We start from the raw sequence: 21,111 nt of genomic DNA, 5'->3' as shown, positions 1-21,111 counted from the left end.
ATTGACTACATACATGTTGTTTTAGTCAGCTTTTTTACTGCTGTGACTGAAAGACCCTATCAGAACAATTTTAGGGGAGGAAAATGGGGGCTCACAGTTTCAGAGGTCTCAATGCATAGATAGCAGACTCCATTCCTTGGGGCTCACGGTGAGCCAGGACATAATGGTGGAAGAGTGTGGCAGAGGGAAACAACTCACATGATGATCAGAAAGCAGAGAGACTCCGCTCCTCAGATACAAATATTGGGCCACGCCCCAATTCCCACCTCCTCCAGTCACACCCTTCAATTACCACTCAGTTAATTCCTATCAGGAGATTAATTCACTGATTGGGGTAAGACTCTTATAACCCAATCATTTCTCCTCTGAACCTTCTTGCATTATCTAACAGGTGAGCTTTTGGGGAACACCTTACATCCAAACCATAACACATGTGTTTCCAAGTCTTTTATCAAATGGTTGGCACTTTGGTATTTATTTTTATATAAGAAATTTTTTTTAAAGAAGAATTGTTACCTTAATATTAGATCCACAAAAGATGAATGAAGCACTAGTAAAACATTTTATAGACTGAGATAAATATGTTTTACTTACTTTGAATTTTAGACTTAGAGATGACCTTGTTTAATTATTTAGTCATATGCATACATTACCTATTTGGTATTTAGTTGAGGATCTACTATTAATTCATAGTAAGTGCTAAGCACAGACCAGTGCTAGAGATAAGATACACCTGTGAAATCAATAGCAGATGAGTTATTAGAGGCCTGGATGCTGCTTTTTGTGACTGAGTGGATGAAATTTAGTTTTTCTGTTTGCATGAATTCTAAATCCTACTTCGTGTCCCACAACAAATCACTTACTAGTTCTGTGAATAAATTGAAAAAATTTAAAATAACTGGGAATGAATGAAATAAGAAAAACACAGTAGCTGAAAGTTCAAATAAATCACTCTCTGGGTGTTTGTATAAGGAGAAAGATGTTAATTCTGACTTAATTTCCTGAAGGGGTTCCTTTCTCTTTCAAAATTCGGAATAAACATCTTTTCATGATAATTGTAATTATGTTGAGTGGCTTATACCCTTGTACATTGTTTTAGTCAGCTCTTTTGCTGCTGCCTCTAAAAGATCTGACCAGAATAACTTTAGAGGGGGAAAAGTTTATTTGGGGGCTTCTGGTTTCAGAGGTCTCATTCCTTAGGGTTTGAGGTGAGGCAGGACATCACCTCACTTGACGATCCAGAAGCACAGAGAAAGATCTCCATTTGCCAGACACAAATATATACCCCAAAGCCACGTCCCAAAGTCCCACAACCCCCTGCCTTCAGTTACCACTCAATCCCACCAGGTGATTAAATCACTGATTAGCTGAAGACTTTCTTAATTCAATTATTTCTTCTCTGAACCTTCTTGCATGGTCTCACAGGTGAACATTTGGGGGACACCTCATTACCAAACCATAACATACATGTTATTACAGATATATTGCAAATTTTTCTTTTTAGTCCTTATACTAAACCTAAGGAAACTGGAGTAAGGGAAGTGTTGAATCACTTTCAAATCAACTTTCTGATGATATCAGTGTTTTGATTTTGTTTCCTAAGATGCCACAACACATTTGGTGCCTGGCATTTTTCCCCTCCATTCAAATGAGTACTTACATTTGATTATCCCTCAAGGATGCTTGGACATATTCAAGAGAAATAGCTGCTGCCAGAGTCCTTCAGTCAGACTCTCATCAGAACCAGTGGAGCACTAAGGTAGCAGAGAGAGTTCTTCTGAGGACAGAGACTTCCCGATTTAAATATTTTAGTTGAACAGAAAAAGGAAACACAAATATTTTTTGAGTCAATATTAAGTACCAGGCTTTGGGCTCAGTACCTGAAGTGCATGATGTTATAATATTCATAAAAACTTTGAGGTAGTTCCCTATTTCAAAAAGAGTAAACCCTGAGAGGTTGAGAAATTTGCTCCACTTTATAGAGCGTGGGGCTCAGCTTGGGTTTTCTAGCTGCCTCCTGAGAGGAGGGCTTCTGCCCCAGGACCCATTGGGGTGCTGCACTCAGAATGGGGGCTAGAAAGTGGTCTGACCAACAAAAGTGCATCCTGATTCTGCGGACACCTGACTGTGACAAAACCAGAAGCTGGAGAGAGCAGTCTAGATCCATTTGTTCTTGTTGAGCACGAATTCTTGTGAATGAATAACAGTGCCTAAGAGGTGGTTGAAGTGACCCAGAGTGCCTGTGTAACGCTAGCACATCTTGTTTGTGCACAGATACTAAGCAGGAGAACCAGCAGCCAATACAGGTTTTTCTCACAGAAGGCCACCCTTCTGAGCACTCTTGAATAAATGAGGAAAGAAGCTGCATCTTGATGGAAACTAAAAGAGAGCATTTCCTTGAAGCATTTTTGAGTGATTTAGTGATTAGCCTTGTCCTGCAAACTGTAGTTTTTTTTTTTTTTTTTTTTTTGAAAATTTGGGGTGGGGGAATAGGAAGCACCTGACAGGGATTTGATGCACATTTGATGAGCATGAAGTAATTAGATGCCTCTTGAGTTCATTATGTTGTCATTTTCCGTTCTGAGAAGGTGACAGAGACAACAGATGAAAAAGCATGGGATGTCAACAACAGATAAGACCTTTAATTCCCACTCTGTAAGCCCTATTGCCTACTTCACAATATCTTGCTTTAAAAAGAATGTCTGCAATTCTGCTCAAGGAGCAGCAAGGTTACCTGTGAGTAGGGGTTCCCCAGGAATACAAGAATGACTAGCACTGCAAGTCAAACTGGGGTGGACGATTAGATGGCAACTGTAGGATTTTTTGGTTTTGCGTGAAGCAAAGACTATCTTTCCAACATGATTAACTCAGTTAATCAACATGGTTAATTCAGTGTTATATTTCAAGTGATACACATAGAGTTGGATAGTTTTCAAGCTAGAAACCAGCTTAGCATGCTTCTTTTTTGCAGGTGAACAGTCTCAGCTAATGTGAGTGATATGCTCTCAGTCTACCAGTTGGTAGAATCAGGATTTGAATTCACTGCCTGCAGTCCACTTACTTGCCATATGACTATTGTTTTAAGTAAAATTTTATTGTGTGGGTAGGCAACCTCTATGTGGAGTTCCAAGAAAAATAAAATGCTCTTCAATTTAAGAAATTGAACATTACCGATGTCTATGAAGCCCCTTCCATCCTCTGCCTCAGTCCCACGGGCAACTACTTTCCTGAATTTCATGTTAATCATTCTCCTGTTTTTCTCTATAACAAACTACTTCTCTTGATTTTCAATATTTCTTTTATTATGAGAACCAAATGTGCAGATGTTCCCCAAAGCACAATGGATATTTTATAACTCTAATATAAGATCAGAATTCTAAAGTCATAAAAATAGCCAATTAGGCTTCCAGATCAATCTTGTATTTGCACCCCATTAGCAACTGACAAACTCCGGTCCTGGGATGACACCACTGATTCTGACCATTAAGAACTTGCTTTTTGGCATTTCCACATCCTTTGATAATGTAAATTTATAAGAATAATGAGCTCCTTGGGGGATTCTTTGTTTCTCCAAACTCACTACATTATTTTGTACCCTACACATTTTAACATGAAATTGTACTGTTGTTTCAAAACCAGAAAACAATAACAGTGAAACCCTGTCCAAGCATTAACACAGCTCAGAGGGACAAACAGAAACATTTGTGCTCAAGCATTGTCAGTTTTAATTTCTATTCCCCAATGAAGATGAAATCTGATTGGTACCATGGCAACGTGTTGCCTCGAGCATAGAGTAGGTATTACTCGCACACAATCTCACTCACAAATTCTCTTTATAAGTGTTAGGAGAGGTGTGATCTTCTCCTGGAACTCAGTAAATTAAAAAAGGCTGGAGAAAATCTAATTAGTGTTTCCAGAAGTGTCTTTCTAAGGTCTGATAACATTAGGTTACTATTTCATATGTTTTTCCCCTGTGTCCATGTGATGTAGGCACAGCATGGAGATGCCCTGGTGCTGCCTTGATGTTGCTCTGAGTCTCCACTGCCTAGGACATGTGGTTCAATCGACTCACAGCTCCTCAGTGCTTTTCTCTGACCTTCCCGATTTCATATTGTTTTTCTTTATTCCCTCTTCCCTCCCTTTTCCCCTTTCTTCCATTCTCCTTTCTCTTTTCCTTTCCTATTTCTTTACTACCTCCCTCCTTGAAGAAACAACAGTGAGGCATTCTCCTGACTTTTTTCCTGAGTTTATTTGACACTGCAGCCTTGGCTTTATGGGGAATACCTTGTTTTATGAATGATCAGTGTCTTTGTCATCTAGAGCAACATATCAGAGCTAAATATTTTCCATGCAGCAAGAAGAAAGCTGAGACTTTTTGAGTACTTGCCTTATACCAGAGATGGTACAGGACAGGAATGCACGTTGTCACAGTGCATTCTCCCAGATGCTGTCCTGTGTGGTAGAGCTTACTCTCCTGCTGCTCCAATGAGGAAACACAGCAGAGAGGTGGAAGGCTGTACCAGGTCAAATTTATTAAGTGGTGGTCAAGATGCCTGTTAAGGTCTTTTGAACCACGAGGTTGCTGGAGGAGGCAGCTTGCATACCTCTTTCATTCTCCAGGAGGTGGTGGTGGGAGACCAATATTGTCAGTCATTATAATTTTCCTGTTTTGTGTTATAGCTTGAGAAGTAGTATGTACCTGTTATCACAGATTTTATATATATATATATATAATTACCTATTATATAATATGTATATGTATATGTGTATATTGTATATAATATGTATATGTACCATATATATGTATATATGTATGTATATATGTATATGTACACATATATAATTACATATTATATATTATATATATATGTGCTTTTTCTGTGTATGCAGGGGGGTAGGGAGGAGGAAATGGAAAGAAATATGGTCATTTGATGATACAGTAATTGGATTAAAGCTATGTACTCAGCCCAGACTGCCTCTAACATCACAAAGATATGACCACTAGTTTTAGGGATTGTACAAGGCCCTCGGACTCTAGAAATTATCTCAACATGTATGATATAAATGCTAATGAGCTGGTGAGAAAGAAATTATTAGCTTTGATGTCTAATCGAGTGGATGTGTTAAGGAACTTTAAAGAAAATGCACAGCTTTTTTTCTTATAAATGTATATTCTTTCAAAAATATCAAGGATAAAAGTGCTTTGTGCTAAAAATATAGGTCAGCAGACAAGTGCTATTTGCTGGAAGTTTCCGAGGTCTCAAAACCCTGTGGGACAATCTGGGTCCAAAGAACAATATCACAACAAATGCAGTTGTTCCCTGGAGGGTGTGAGAAACCTAAAGCCAGATGGAGATCTCTGGAGGAGGTTGAGCTAATATTTAACTTCAAGGTTAGGTAAAAGGAGTTTAAATTTATCCACATGCATGTAAAAGAGAAATAGAGTGTGGATTAGGAAACTCTTATCTTATTAAATTTAGTGACACACTGAGGGCCCCCTCTACTTGTCCATTTGAGAACAGACAGAAAGAAGTAAGATGATGGCCCAGATGAACTGAGCACCGACTGTCAGAGAGAAGGTTAGATTTTTTTTTTGTATTTGGAGGGGAGGTACTTTTTTCCATTAAAAATTGTGTTAAATACACAAAATGCAAAATTTCCCATCTTAAGCCTTCGTAAGTGTACAGTTCCATAGTTTTAAGCGCATCAGCCTTTTTATGCACTGTTGACCACCATCCATCCCCAGAACTCTTTTCATCTCACAAAACTAAAACTTTGTACCCATTGAACAATCATTTCCCATGTCCCATCCCCCCAGGGCCCTGGCAACCACCATTCTACTTTCTGTCTCTATGAATTTGATGACTCCATGTATGTTGTATGCATGTAATTGGGCAACATTTGTATTTTTGTGTCTAGTTCATTTCACTTAATGTAATGTCCTCGAGGTTTACTTATATTTCAACATGTGGCACGGTTTCCTTCATTTATTCTTTCTTTTTTAAATTTTATTTTGGTGGTGCTGGGAATAGAATTCATGGCCTCCTGCATGCTTAAGCATGAATTCTACAACTAAGCTACATTCCCAACCCCTCCTTCCTTTTTAAGGCTACATTATATTCCATTGTTTGGAAGTACCCTCTTTTGCTTATTCTTTCATGTGTCCAGGGATACTTGGGTTCCTTCCAAGTTTTATTTTATATATAATAAGTATTATTTATATATTTATTTATAATATAAATAACATTTATGATATATTATACATTATAAAAAAAAAAATATATATATATATATATATACTAGAGATTGAACACAGTGTTGCTTTACCACTAAGCCACATCATTAGCCCTTTTTTAAAATTTTTATTTTGAGACAGGGTCTTGCTAAGTTGCTGAGGCTGGCCCTGAATTGAGTTTTAACTAATGAACTTAAGTGTGCAAATCTGTCTTTGAGACCTGGTTTTCAATTTTTTTGGACATATATCCAGAAAGGACATTGTATGGTCATATGATAATTGTATTTGTCACTTTTTATGTACTACCATACCATTTTCAAAAGTGGCTGTGTCATTTTGCATTCCCACCAGCAGTACACAAATGTTTCAGTTCTTTAATATGCTTATAGCACTTGTGACTTTCTGTTTTTTTGAGAGAAGCAACCACAATAGGAATGAGGTAGTATCTTATTGTGGTTTTGACTTGCATTTTCCAAGTGCTCAATATTGTTGAACATCTTTTAATGTTTTAATTAGCCATTTGTATATCTTCTTTGGGATTTATTCAAGTCCTTTGGCCAGTTTTGAATTAGTTGTTGTTGTTGTTCTTTTTGTACTTGAGTTGTTGAGGTATCTTTTCTCCTCTGAAATAGGAAAGAAGGAAGCCAGGAGACACACAGAGATGGGAACCCTCCCTAGGTCAGAAGTTTTAGTGTCTTTATGTTATTATTTCTTATTTCTTTCTAACACAAACTTCAATTTAGATCATTAAAGTCTTCTCCCATCAGAGAAGGTTAAGGTTCACTGTGGTTAATACACCCAAAACTACATGGTGAGTGAAAACAAAAGACCATTCATGCTGGAATTTTTCTACAATAAAGTCTTGTACTCAATAAGAGGAAACCTGGAGCCCTTGGCTCAGGCCCCAGCTCCACCTGCTACTGGTGGTATCACATTTGTCTATACACATTGAATGAGAGTAGCAGAGCAGGAACTGGATTAGAGAAAGACCTTGCTTTTACTGTACTTCCCACATATATCTTTTAATGGTTCCTTACCCACAGTCCATTCTTATGCTTATGTCTCTGTCCTGAAACATGAGCTCTCAGTCACTTCATTATTTTATTCTTTCCTTTATTGCCTAGAAATTCTACCCTTGATACTCCTGTTTCTTTCTCTAATTTGCATTCTTTATTTCTTTTCTATACTTTGCTTTGATATGATCTGGTGGGTGTCCCAGTGTTCTCCACATTGTTAAATTTAATAGGCTCTTTTCCATTCTTATCTTGATTGGTTCCTCATGGGCATTTCTTTTGAAACTCCCCTGCCTTAGCCACCATATCACCGTGTTCTTCTGATGTGACCACCTCTGTCATGTATCTTATCATTCTTAGCTCTTGCACTCTGGACCCTTCAACGGTGGTGATCCCTGGATTCTGCCCTTGGCCTTCTCCTCCTCCAATGAGCTCTCCTTAGGCAATCTCATCTATTTTTACTGCTTCAGTCATCAACTTATCTTAAGTTACAGTGCATATAAAGACTTTCCCATCTCTCCAGGTAGAATTGATCCCATCCTTCTTTGAGTGTCCACTGTCATCTTGTTCCACTATTGGGGTTCAGACAATGACACCCCAAATACTGGCACTTTGATTATAGTGAGAGTCCTGAGCAGCCTCCCCAGAATCAAGATCCCCATAACTTAATCTTGTTTCTCCCCATGCAGCAAAAGGAGGAGCCATCTTTGAATCTCGCTTTTCTGACCAAGGGAAGAAATGCAATTGTCTTAATCCCTCCCTCTCCCTGGGAATCTCAATAAATAACCAGGAAACATTAACCAAAACAGGAGAGATTACATGTCTTGATAGGACACCCGGAACACCTTGACCCAGATAGACTTGTTATTTGTTTTTCTGAGGGAAGCACGGAGAGCTTACTTAAGAGTCTTCAACTAAATAACAGAACAGCCTTTGTTCCCCTGGGCATTCTTCCTTTCATTTTTCCCAGTTTGTATCAACATTAACCCTCCCTCTTCAAGCCTTTATGCCTCCATGTAGCTTTGAAGCTATTTAAACCTCAGTCTTCAGGGAGAATACTCTGAGCATGACTCCTGTGCTGTGATTTTCCCCAGAGGATGTTAGTAAATTTGGACATGTTTTCTCTTATTAATCTGCTTGTTGTCATTTTATTTAAGTGAACTTTCCGAGGGTGAAGGGAAGTCTTCCTTTTGCCTCTACACTACCCAGGAAAATCTTTGCCCTTTCTTTGCCCTTACTCATTCATATGCTGCTCTACATTACTAGGTTGTGAGCCCTTTAAGGGAAAATGGCCTTAATCATCTTCATGTTTCTACTATCCATAGCCCACCATGGATAAGTTCTTAATAAATGTGATTGAGTTAATGAATGTAATCATCAATGAAGATTTCACTTAGGTCATAATGAAGACATTGCAACATGTCTTTTGTGAGATGCCTTGTGAACAGAGTGATTTTCAGAACCCTGGAGCTTCAAGGTCAAGTTCAAGGGCCAGGTAACCCCTCCTATTTTCTGGGTCAGCAGCACTATAGTACTTGTTCCCTGTGGGAGGACTCACACTTCTTTGATCCCTGCCTTTTACGTATCAGCATCCCCCCAGCCCCACTAAGAAATTCTACATTTGAAATCATAGTCAAATGTATGACTATACATACATTATATAGTCATACATATAACTGGTTCTGCAAAGTCCAACACTTTTACTTCCATGAAACTCCCTGACCCCTGATAATTTGAAATATCTCTTTCTGTGTTCACATAACATTTAATATATAAAATTTGCTCCAAATGGTTTTTATAACATCTTCACTTTTCTAAGTTGATTTTTTTTTCATCTGTGGAATAGTGTTTTGATTTTCTTAGTCATTTATTCAAAAGATCATTGTTAAAAATATTTGTTTCCTATTTACGCCATAGGGGAAGTGCTTTTTAAAATTTGAGTTTTAATTCAATGTTTTAGCTAACAAAATATCTGGGAATTCCAGCCTTTGTTGACACCTTCTGCTATAGTTTTGATCTGAAATGCCTCCCATAGTCCCACATGTTAAGAGCTGGGTACTCATCTTGGTGCTGTTGGGGGTGGTAGAAACTTTAGAAGATAGGACCTAGTTGAAGAAATCTAGGGGGCATACCCTTGAAGAGTTTAGCGGGACCCTGACTCCTTCCTCTTTCTTTTGCTTCTCAACCCCCATGAACAACCTCTTTCATTACATGCTCCTGCCATAATGCACTGCCTCTCCACAGGCCCAAAACAATGCAGCCAGCTGATCATGGACTGAAGCCTGAGCCAAAATAAACCATTCCTGTTTTTAAGTTGATTAACTTTCTGTTCCAGTAATGAAATACTGTCTACCATAACTCTGCACTGGAAACTCACACCCTCCCATGTCCTGTAGAATTATCCAAGAGTTTGAACTGATAGCATTATGGATGTTTAAAAAGTTGTGGAGTTTTGGAGTATCCTGTCTCACAGACTCAGTTTTTTCTACAGCTGAGTTTTAAGCTGTGAAAATTTAGGATCACAATGAAAATGCTGACAAAACCTTAGGGAGGCAGTGCTCAGCAGGCCCTGTCCTTCTGCAATCAGAGGCTCATTGTGAGCTTTGAAGAGTGAATCTCCATGCGATTTTACACTAACAGACGTTTACATACCAATTGAATTGGTGGCTCCCATTACCACTTCCATCTGGCTTTGACAGTGTATAGTGCTTGCTTTCTCTCTTTCTCTCATATACAGTTTTATGTATAAGAGCATACTTTAAAAAAAAAAAAGTCTTTCCTAAATCATCCATAGGAAATGATCCTGCTTCTTTATTCCTGCTGAGTCACCAAAAAAATATTAGCTCACATGTCTGAAGAATGCTTTAAAAGTCAGTCGAACTCCAATCTGCTGAATAAATGCAAAACATTTCTACACAGAAATACACACTTCATAATGTGGAAAGTATTCAAGAGGTTGTGGGAGTTCCCTTTACCCACCCACCCACCCACTCAGAACCAGGTCAAAAAAAATAAAAAATCCTGAACCTAAAACTGTGGCTTCTTAGTAAAAGAAAGCTATTTGAGAAAATACCACAGTAAGCTGCTTTTGAATTTTTTATTAAGTTGACCTCACCCGTCTTCTCTTTTGTCCCTGTTCAGAAAACATTTTGATTACTACTCAAGTGCTTATTTTTAGCGTTTAGAAATAATAATTATAGTGTATTGATACTCAGTCAAAGCAAGCATTGGCTTTAAATTTGAGCACTGGTTAAAGGGCAGGGAAATGGAAAGTGAATGGGCACTTCTGTTTCCCTGAAGTTACAAGGTGAGAAAATACTACTGAAATTTGGAGAGGTTAGCAGCTGGCAAAGAAAGCAGCTGTGGGGAAGCCAGGGGACAACGAGGGTTTATTTAGATCCTGTTTGTGACAGATAGCACTTTACTGATGCTTCTGTGTTTCAAACAGTTTAAACCAACCACTCTGGACCTTTCTTCCTGGTCTCTTCTAGGCATCACCATAGCATAGGAGACTAAATCTACTGTTGGTTCACCACATGCATGGTCCAGTTCATCTCCCTGTGCCTAAACACATGTGTGTTCATTCACACGTCACAGAAAAAGAGAGAGAAGGAATACTGAGTGGAAAAATACCAAGATTTGTGCTTGATTATTGGAGATAATTAAGTAGAACCTAAAAATAGTCAGGCCCCTTATTTCATATTATGTTCAAAATGATTCAAATTCAAAGCTATTCACAGCTGTGCTGGGGGCTGATAAACCACAGAGTTGATTTCAAGCACTTGAATCAGAGATAAGCAGATGAAACTTCTTGCTGTTCTTCTAAGTATAACTTGGGTGGCACTGTGATTCAGATACTATGGAATGTGAAATAAAGAGATCAATAATATCATTGCCCCCAGGACACCCATCATTTATTCTGCCAATATGTTCTACACACTACATGAGCTTCGGTTCTCTCCTTGAAAAGTGATTGGTGATGAGTGTTTAAAACTGAACTTCATGTATTTATGGCTTAAGCAGACTAGTAGTTTACTATTTTATTGATTTATTCACAAATAGTTTTTATGAGTACTGAACAATGAAGAAACACAGGCTCAAAAGCAAGAAATACATGATGGGATGTATCTCGGTGTTAAATCATGTGCCCAGCAGGCATGAAGGCATAGGTTCAATTCCCAGTATCAGAAGGAGAGAAAATTAAGATATATAATAAAATAGATAATGGTACTGCAAAAGCATGTATGCAAGGATGCACGCTGCTGCTAAAGGGCTCTTTCAAGCATTAGGAATTAATCCTATTATGTGCTACAAATGACATCTGTGATCTCATACTTGGAGGAGACTATTGTCTCCAGCATCACTCAGCAGTCACAGGCATGGACCAAAACCATGGCTTCCCTTTCTGATTTTGTTCACATTGATATCTTTTCTGTATAAAAAGTCCTTTTTCCTGTCACTTCATCATGACAGGCAGATGCCAGGCATCATTGTGTCCCTGCTCAAAGACTACTGTTTTCATAAAAACTTCCCTGATTCTTTCAACATTCCCTAACACCCTCTTCATCTGAACATAGACATATGACAGTTCTGCTTCCCCATATCATTTTTCAGACATTATTCTGGATCATGAAAGGACCTGAGTGACCACCAATAGGACATAGCATATTGGCATAGAATAATTAATTGGCACCTTTGAGTGCTGGCATCAGCACTCATGCCACCAAGTAGCCTCCATTGAATTTGCCAGCACCTGGAAAGAGAGGATATGCCATCTCTCTTTTATCCCCTTAGTGCTTGGCAGTAAGTGACATTAGATACATTTAGAAAGCCTCCACCACAACTCTCCAAGTCAAGGCTGCTGTTTCATGATTTTTATATGGTTTGGTCCTTCAGCACTTTTCTTAGCTCAGAATTTTATCAAGTATACTATGGATCTTATGTGTGCTTTCCTTATAATTTTGGTTTAAATCAAGTCACCAATAAAGCTGCTCCTAAATTTTAAGAATGAATTACTGCAAATTGACAGAAGGGATTTAATATAGCTCACAAAGGTGGATAAATAATGTAACAAGGGAAGAAATTAGGACATATCTTAGAATGATGCCTTTCATATTCAGACGGCCACTATTAAGAGCTCTTTTCTAACTTTCAAGAGTTCTCAGTTGTGATCACATTTATTGCCCTCACTGAATTCCTGTGCATTTAAATCAGAAACTTAAGACATTGTTGAATTCTTCTTTGGGAATACACATTGAAATGATCAATTTGACACTATGTGTCAAACACCTTCAAAACCCCCTGCCCTTGAATTCAGCAAATTCACTTTCAGATATTTGTCTTTGAAATAATTAAGGTCCTTTACAAAGATTAAGTTGTTAATGTGCTTATCATAACATTATTTTTATGGCAAATGTAAATGATAGTTTGTAATTTCAACAATAAGGGAATTACTTGAAAAGAAAGGATAATTTTTATGTTAGTATATTATGCAGTTATTAAAACAATGTGAAATTTGTGATGGGCATATATTACAAACTGGTATCCATATTTTGATTCTTTTTTAATGCATTATATATTACAACATGAAAGAAGCTATATCACACACATAATAGACATTCCATAAATGTGTTGATGGTCCAGTTATGAAAATAGGACCTGAAAGTAGACAGATCTAAACAGATTTGTAACATGGTCCACTCACAGACTGGCAATCTTATTCATGTTTTTTCCCCTCTGCAGCAACCCAGAGGTAGATCCAGGTACATTCAGAGGACAATGGCATCTTGTTGAGGAGGTATAACCTAGTTGTGGAAGGACCTTCCCTAACCCAAGCCACATCAGGGTGGCTGGAGTTTGTCTTTACCTGCTTCTCTTGAAAGCCAGTGATGCAGATCATGAGAGTCCTCATCAGGATACAATAAATAAGGCAGTTTTCACTATTCAGGGACCTGTTACCCTAAGTAGCAGGTGACAGTATTTTCAGAATGTCTGAGAACAGCCCTTTGTGGACTTCTCTAATAGCTCACAGGATGCAAGACAAGAAAATAAAAATTAAAAACTTTATTCAACCCCTTTTTCCTTTCTTTTCACAAACCATGCAGGATAAACTGCTAGTAAAATGGACAATGGAAAAGGATTTTGGGAATATGAAGAAATGAGAATAGAGAGAGGGGGTATAGGTGTTTTGCTCTTGTTGTTCAGCAAATCTTTCTTAGGCACAAGGTCTTTGGTAAGGCATTTGGCAGTGTGCTAATCAGCTTTCCATCTCTGTGACAAATTACCTGAGACAAATGGAAAGGTTTATTTTTGGTGTATAGTTTTGGAGCTTTCAGTTCACAGTCTGTCAACTCAGTTGCTTTTGAGTCTGTGGAAAGGCAGCACATGGTAGAGCATGTGGTGGAGGTAGGTGCTCATCTCATGGTAATCCCGAAACAAAAAGAAAGAGATAAGGGTTGGGGGTTCTAATAGCCCCTGCAGGCATGCTCCCAATGTCCTAACTTCTTTAAAGTAGGCCCCAGCTCTTGAAGGTTCCACTACTGCCCAATAGCATCATGGAAAAGGGACCAGCCTTTAGCACATAGGCTTTTGGGGGCTATTTCATATCCAGATTATAGTAGTCTATAACTCACTCAGCACAACCTAGCTAAATACACTTAGAGTATAGGTTGTAATCTTCCAATAATGGCAAATAAAGTTGGAAATTGGAAATTAAGAAGTAAAGTCATTTGGAAAAAGTGGAAACATTTAAGTTGGTAAATTTGCACTGATCCCATGTAGTAAAAACCTGGTTTTGTTTTGCTGTACAAGGAGCATTATTTCTGTATGACACTTCTCTGTGCAGGCATGCACACCCAGCTCTTAAAACCACACAACTGTGGCTTTTACCTTGGCTGTAGTTCACACACTTATTGTGTGTCATGTGTTATGTCATGATCCTGCCCAGCATTCCTCAGCTGCTCCATGAAGCACAACTTTGCAACACAGTGAGTGATAATGAGCAATGCTACATTGCTGGGGAAGGCCTGTGCACAATTGTCTGTACATGAACCCATATCTTCTCTGCTTACTATGAAAGACTGGGTTTGCATAAACAAAATCAAGTACTGTTGTCCCTTGGTATCCTCACAGGATTGGGCCAGGATTCCCCAAGATAAAAATCTAGAGATGCTCAAGTCTCTTAGGTAAAATGGCATAGTATTTTCATATACCATTTGTGTATCATCCTATATACTTTAAATCATCTCTGAGTTACTTATAATACCTAATACAATGTAGATGCTATGTAAATAGTCCTTAAACTGTATTGTTTAGGGAATAATGACAACGAAAAAAAAAAAAAAAAAAAAAAGGTAGAATGGAACTGATCCAATCTAATGAAAGCCTAAAAAATAATTTCCTGAATATTTTTTGTACAGTACAATTTTGTTCTTGGATATTTTTGTTAATTGAATCCACAGAAGTGACCCCAAAGATAGGGACAGCTTATTGTATCCACAGAATTACCATAGCAAAACTAAAAGCAACTTCAGAGACCCATTAGCCCATTCTACTATCTTAAAGCTTCTCAGGATCATCCAAAAGGTCAGGTGGGGTAACTCTAGCCATGAACCTTCAATATTTGTATGTACTATCTAGATATAACCAAAGGTTCTACATTCAAGGTAACTCTAATGCCTGCTTTCAGCCCCCCACATAGTCTCAGAGCATTTTAATTTGTTTGTCCTCCACCATTTCAGACCTAAAATGTCTCAAATATTCTCTCCCCAGAGGACTGCTCCTCCTGATCTACCTGTCTTCACTGTTACTAGGTTCTCTGTCAATCAAATACACTCATACCTTGGTCTTCTTTCTTTCAGTCCAGACCCCGTTTGTCTAAAGGTCTGACAATTCTGTCTTCAAAGTATTTCTTGTACTTCTTTTTTAGCACAGAAGCATTAATTCAAGTTTCATGATTTTCAATTTGGGTTATTCCTCCTGTTTTCACATGCCTCAAAATTTTCACCTGTCACTTCCCTGTTCCAAACAGCAACTTAGTCCTCAACTAAGACTTAGTCAGAATCTGCATTTTAGTAAGAGTCCTGGGCAGATAGATGCTATGCACATTAAAGCTAAGAAATCTTGCATTACATATCAAGGGTCTGTGCCACATACTTTGCATTTATTACATCACTTAATTTTGATAATGCTCTCAATTAAGCACTATTATGATTCCCCAGTACATAGGGGAAATTAAAGGCTAGCAACTGTAAGAAAGTTGTTTAATGTCACAGTCTCAAGTTCAGAACACTATGATGGAATACTAATGAGGGAACAAAAGTTTGTTGGTCAGGACAGGCCAATCTGAAGAAATTAAGCTGAATTCTTGTGAATTAGTGCCAATTAGCCAGGCTTATGGAGAGGAGAGGGGAATATTCTAGAAAGAGTGTAACAGCATGTACAAAGGCCCTGAGGTGGAAAAGGAATGGAAACATTCTCAGAACAGAGAGGAGGATTGTATAGATGCACAGTCATGCCCAATGAGAAGAATGCAGTGATACAATGGCTTTGAAATGTGCTCATGGGTTTGATTTAGTTTTCAGTGAGTGCCAAGGGAAACCTTGAAAGTGTTAAGTTGTGTGGGGAATGACCAGAGTCAAAACAATCTCTCTGACCAGTATAGGGAGAATGGAATGAACAGGAGAAGGATGGATGTGAAGATAACCAGGGTCTGGGTGGGGATAGAGATGATTTGACTAGGGTGGTACAAAAGGTGTGAGGTGAAGGGATTGAGTCTGAGGTGTTGCTTTAAAATAGAATTGGCAGGCCTTGGACTCCACCTTACCAACCATCTTTAATACTAATAAGGTCAAGGTCACTGCATGGAGAAGAACAGGAGGACTGTTTTCTATCTCCGCTTATCAACAGTCTTCCTCCTTTCTCCATCCCTCTTCCTTCCTTCCTGCCTCCTTCCTCTCTTTCACCTGGTGGGAGATGTCTTGAGATTGGGACACTACAACAACATGTAAACTGGAGACTGTCTGAGAGTACAGGGTGCATCAACCACACTGTGCTCTCCTACTGATGATGCAGCTAGACCTCCTTGAGTGTTTTTTACACTGCAGAGATAATTGGTCCTGGGGAAGTTCAGATTCAGTGGAGAGCAGCTAGTGCCCTCCAATCCATCTCATGTGATGGTGTGGAATGAATAAAACTGGATGTTCAGGTTTGCAGCTCAGCTCTGCCCTGATTCCTGGTCTCAAAGCAGGAGCCAAGCTGTCTTCCTGGGCTGGTAGAAGCTGAAGGACAATCATGCTTCAGCAGTTCTCCCCTAAGCCAGTCAGCCTCCAGCACAACCAGGCATCTCTGACTTAACGACTCCATAAATATGGAGAGCTGAGAAAGAATTTTCGTAGCTAACAGTGTTTTAGGATTAACCAATTTCCACAAGGAGACTGCAATCCTTAGCCTTCGTTTAAAAAATTCTACATTTCTCCTATCACTGAATCAACCTCCACTCTAGTTCTTTTTAATTAATTAATTTATTTTTATTTTTTGAATTTTGAGATAGGGCCTTGCCCAAGTTCACCTTGAACTTGTGATCCTCTTGTCTCAGCCTCCTAAATAGCTGGGATTACAGACATGTGCCACTGTGCCCAGAAAAAAAATACGCCATATCTTTTGATTTTCTTCTTGTTTCTAAAAGAGCACCCTTTAGAGAGTGGTAGATGGTTGAAATTGGGGTAAAGGAGCAATATTCCTTTTATGCTAGAATAACAATTTTCAACACAGTCACATACAGAATGACTAAGGACCATTTTCTACCTGCTAAATAAGAATGTTTTAGAGATTTTAATTCAGAGCTATTTGAGAATACATCACAGGTTTCATGCCTATTGGTTATTTGCATTAAGAGTGTAGAGTTGTGTTTTTACATTCAAATCCCAGGAATTTCTTACCATTAAAGGTGTATGAAAATGCATATCAAGCTAGACTCTTTTATCACATTTATGTTTCTTTTCCTAGAGAGGAAAAGCTCTGTTCTTATAATCCACATCAATTCAATTCATAAGCTGGTTCATTTGTAAGCAGGATCATCCATAAGCAGAGGGGTATTCAGGAGCACATTTCCTAAAGATAGAATTTTTTTTTTTCAATGCAAAAGGATTATGTAGTGATGCCTGAGCTAGTCTTTATTTGTTGGAGGTTTATGGTTGTTGTTTGAGGTCACTCTTTGATTTCATTACACAACCTTCAGCTCTCCCCCCTTGTTAAAACACAGTAACAATAAACTCAACCAAGTGGGTTTAATCCTCATCTGTGTTCAATGTCTTGCCTGGATCCTTCTGATCTTTGGATTAATGGGTTTTTGACAACCTTGAGACTGATGCAGGGCACATTTTCCTATCAGGATGTTGGAAAGCAAGATTCCTTGTGGCCAAGGTCAGGGTCTGGCATACGAGCCAGATGTAAATGCCCAGTTTAGTAAATAAACTGGGGAAACCAGGTGTCAGGAAAGAGCCACAACTCAAAGATATACAAATTTTGACTGCTATATTTAGTGTGAATAATCCAATAAAGACTAAAAATTGCCTTTCATGTGTGTGTGTGTGTGTGTGTGTGTGTGTGTGTATTTTATATATATGCTTTTAAAAATTTTTTAATTTGTTCTAATTTGTTGTAAATGACAGTAGAGTGCATTTATACATTTTGAGAGATCATACATAATTGGAGTATAATCTCATTTTTCTTATTGTACATATTGTAGAATCACATTGGTCATGCAGTCATACATGAGGTAATAATGTCTGTTTCACTGTACTATCATCCTACCCCTACACCCCTTCCCCTCCCTTCACTCCCCTCTACCTAAATAAAGTAACTCTATTCTTCCCTGTCCACCCATAACCCCTTTATTGTGAATTAGCTTCTTTATGTCAGAGAAAACATTTGGTCTTTGGTTTTATATATGTATAGATGTGTGTATATATGTATTATACACAAGCATATATGTGAGTGTGTGTGTATATATAATATATATGTATATTTTTCTCTGAAATCTTACATTAAGTTCTTAAACTAAAATGTGATCTTTTCCTATACCCTCTCTCATGTTTCCTTCTTTATCTCTATTACCTTGGGGACAAAACATCTTGATGATTTTTTAATCTTTTAGAAAACCAATAGAGACATTCAATAACTTTTGGCCACAGGAGAGGTGGCTTGTAACATACTACCTTTGATCTTGGATTTTCCTCTTCTAAGAGTTTCCGATAGTATACCTGTACTAAGGAGTTGCCAAACTGTTCTGGAGATGAAGACTAGCTTTTCTGATGGAGATTTAGTTTTATGTTGCCTTGTGATGTCATTTGTATCTTCATTTACAGAGTTTCTCTCAGGCATTTACCTTGTATATATACTGGTTAAGCATTTGTTGATTCAGAGAGCTATCAAAGAGTTTGAAGATGAAAGATCTAATTTAACTTGTGTCCTTCACCTTAGAGAAATCTGGGGCCCAGAGACATAAAGTGGCTTGTCCAAGGTCACTTTATGAGGCAGTGAGATGATCAAAGTCAGAACATCTGCATACCCACTTAGATACTACTGAATAGCCCCCATGATTAATTTGTATGGCCTCCTTCCTTTTAGTGCTTTTTGCTTCTATTTCTGTGTAAATTCCTCTCTTTCTGTTTCTTCCAACTTGTTTTCTAGAAGCATACCCTATGGATATCCTCCACCCTCTTCTCTAACTTCTAGAACTGAAGTCTGAAAGCCAGGGTTGGGCCAGGAATCTCTAAATAAATGGCTCATTGAATAAAAGGCTACCAGGGCTCCTTATATCTTTCTTTTTTAAGCACCCAAAACTTATTGCTGAATAAAGCACTCAGCCCAAACTAACATGTTCTTTGCATAAGAGCTGCAAGGACACTGTAGAGATTTTGCACACCCACCAGGCCAAGTCACAAGTTGGACTCCAGTGAGAACATAGTAGCAATGTTTGTGTACAGAGAAACTCCCAGGGAACTCTGTTGAGACTTAAAAAAAAAAAAAAAAAAAAAAAAAAAACAAGTACAATGCAATATCTTAACCTCTTTAACAATATCTATTTAGTTACAGAATTGACAAAAAACTAGGAAGCATTTATTTGGAAATTACCTCTTACCCATCTGCCACTCACATTTATTCACATGTCTATCCACCAGTTGGCCTAATATTCCTGCTTATTCATTTAGAATGGAGGCGAGCTGCAGGTTCTAAGGAAACACCATGGCAGCTCTGTTATAAATGCAGCGAGCACCTTTACTGATGAGATTGTTGAACAACAAAACAACACAAAAAATCTTAATCTGATAATAAAATACATTTTGTAAAACTTTGTAGTATATAAATAACATTGTTAAATATCAAGAACATTTTTATATGAATTTTAATACTAGAGTAATCCCTACCATTTCCTTTTAATTCCTCTTTTTTCCATTTCCTAATGTCAAAAGGGAGTGATGGAGCCATAGATGGTGGTGCATGTTTGTAATCCCATCTGCTTGGGAAGTTGAGGCAGGAGAATTTGTAAATTCAAGGCCAAACAGAGCAACATAGCAAAACCCAACTCAAAAAAAAAAAAAAAAAAAAAAAGGAAATGGTAGAGATTACTCACATATGTATTAGAGAGTCATAACTAGTTCTGTCTTTGTGAAACCTCTGAAAATTATTCTATCATAAAAACCAGAAAGCCTTGACCCCATCTCCCTATTCACCAAGTATAAAAATCATAAAGTATGTTTTTTTCCTACTAAGAGGGCAGCTGTAGGGCAAAAATATTGGTCTTCCTATTAGTTAGCCATGACAAGTGATGGTGAAGGAAACACCATGCAACATTCACAGATCATGTGTAAAACAGCAGACGTACAACAGGCTGTGTCAACAGAGGGCATTAGGACAATTTCGTGGATTGTGACAAAAGTAGCCAGTTAGTCTTTCCCCAAATTCAGAAACCAAATTGCAAGCCCTTACCTTGGAGGGCCTGTAATCTATGAGTCTGTACGATTATGCAGAGCTGCAGGACCAGCTGTGGAGCACTTTCCAGAAAGGTGGCTAGCAAATGCAGCATACTCACATCGGCATACTCATACACCATTTTCCAGTAAAACCTCCATCTGTCATTCTCCCCACTCTGTCGGCTGCGAATACCTAAGTATATTGTGTGGAAATATCTAGAAAGAAAACACAGAAAATAAGAAAGAGATGAGCGTCAATTTGTAATTTGAACTCCAGAGTTGTTTTTCTCTTCTGCAAGTCACTGTTATGCAAGGACACACACAAAACAATTAACATGGCGACTTAACAATTAAACCTCAAAGTTGCAAGTACTGTCATCCTCTAACGCTTTTATTTTTGTTTAATTTTTTTAAAATTTGTAAATGGACATTATTTATTTATTTATTTATTTATTTATTTATTTATTTATTTATTTATTTATTTATTTTGCTGAGAATCAAATCCAGTGCCTCACACATGCTAGGCAATTGCTCTACCACTGAGCTACAACCCCAGCCCTAATGCTGATTTTTAGAAGTCACTACAATTTTTGTCCTCCTTGAAGGCCTTCCATTGAATTGCAATGAGAGTGAGCTGACGTGTGTGATGGGAACTCAGGTATGGAATAGATTTGCTACTTTGAAAACCTACATACATTGTTTCTTGTCCTATTCTCTGAGTGCGCAACAGTTATCTTGATGTGAGTTTCTCCTAGGACACAATGTATAGTCTGAAGTACTGACACACATGTTCATGTTAGAGCTTAAAAAAACCCTTTTGTAATACTGAAAATTTCAAACATACATAAAAGGAATAAAAACAAAGTTAATGACTCCATTATGCTTATAA

General features: G+C 38.0%; 1 protein-coding gene across 4 annotated transcripts in view; it reads right to left on the bottom strand.

The window, feature by feature from the left end:
* Positions 1–21,111, bottom strand: part of XKR4 (XK related 4) — a 431,016-nt gene that overhangs the window by 144,390 nt on the left and 265,515 nt on the right. For all 4 annotated transcript variants that reach the window (XR_013763249.1, XR_013763250.1, XR_013763251.1 and 1 more), the window contains exon 2: positions 20,239–20,438. Coding sequence is in view for 1 of the 4 variants with exons in the window: in XM_079136655.1 (XP_078992781.1) it covers positions 20,239–20,438 (200 nt within the window). In the remaining 3 variants the exon portion in view is untranslated. The remainder of the gene's footprint in view (positions 1–20,238; positions 20,439–21,111) is intronic.

The sequence above is a fragment of the Sciurus vulgaris genome, assembly GCF_902686455.1.
Source record: "Sciurus vulgaris genome assembly, chromosome: 1".
Taxonomy (NCBI): Eukaryota; Metazoa; Chordata; class Mammalia; order Rodentia; family Sciuridae; genus Sciurus; species Sciurus vulgaris.
The sequence above is the reverse complement of the archived record's forward strand: the minus strand, read 5'-3'. Positions and strand labels throughout refer to the sequence as shown.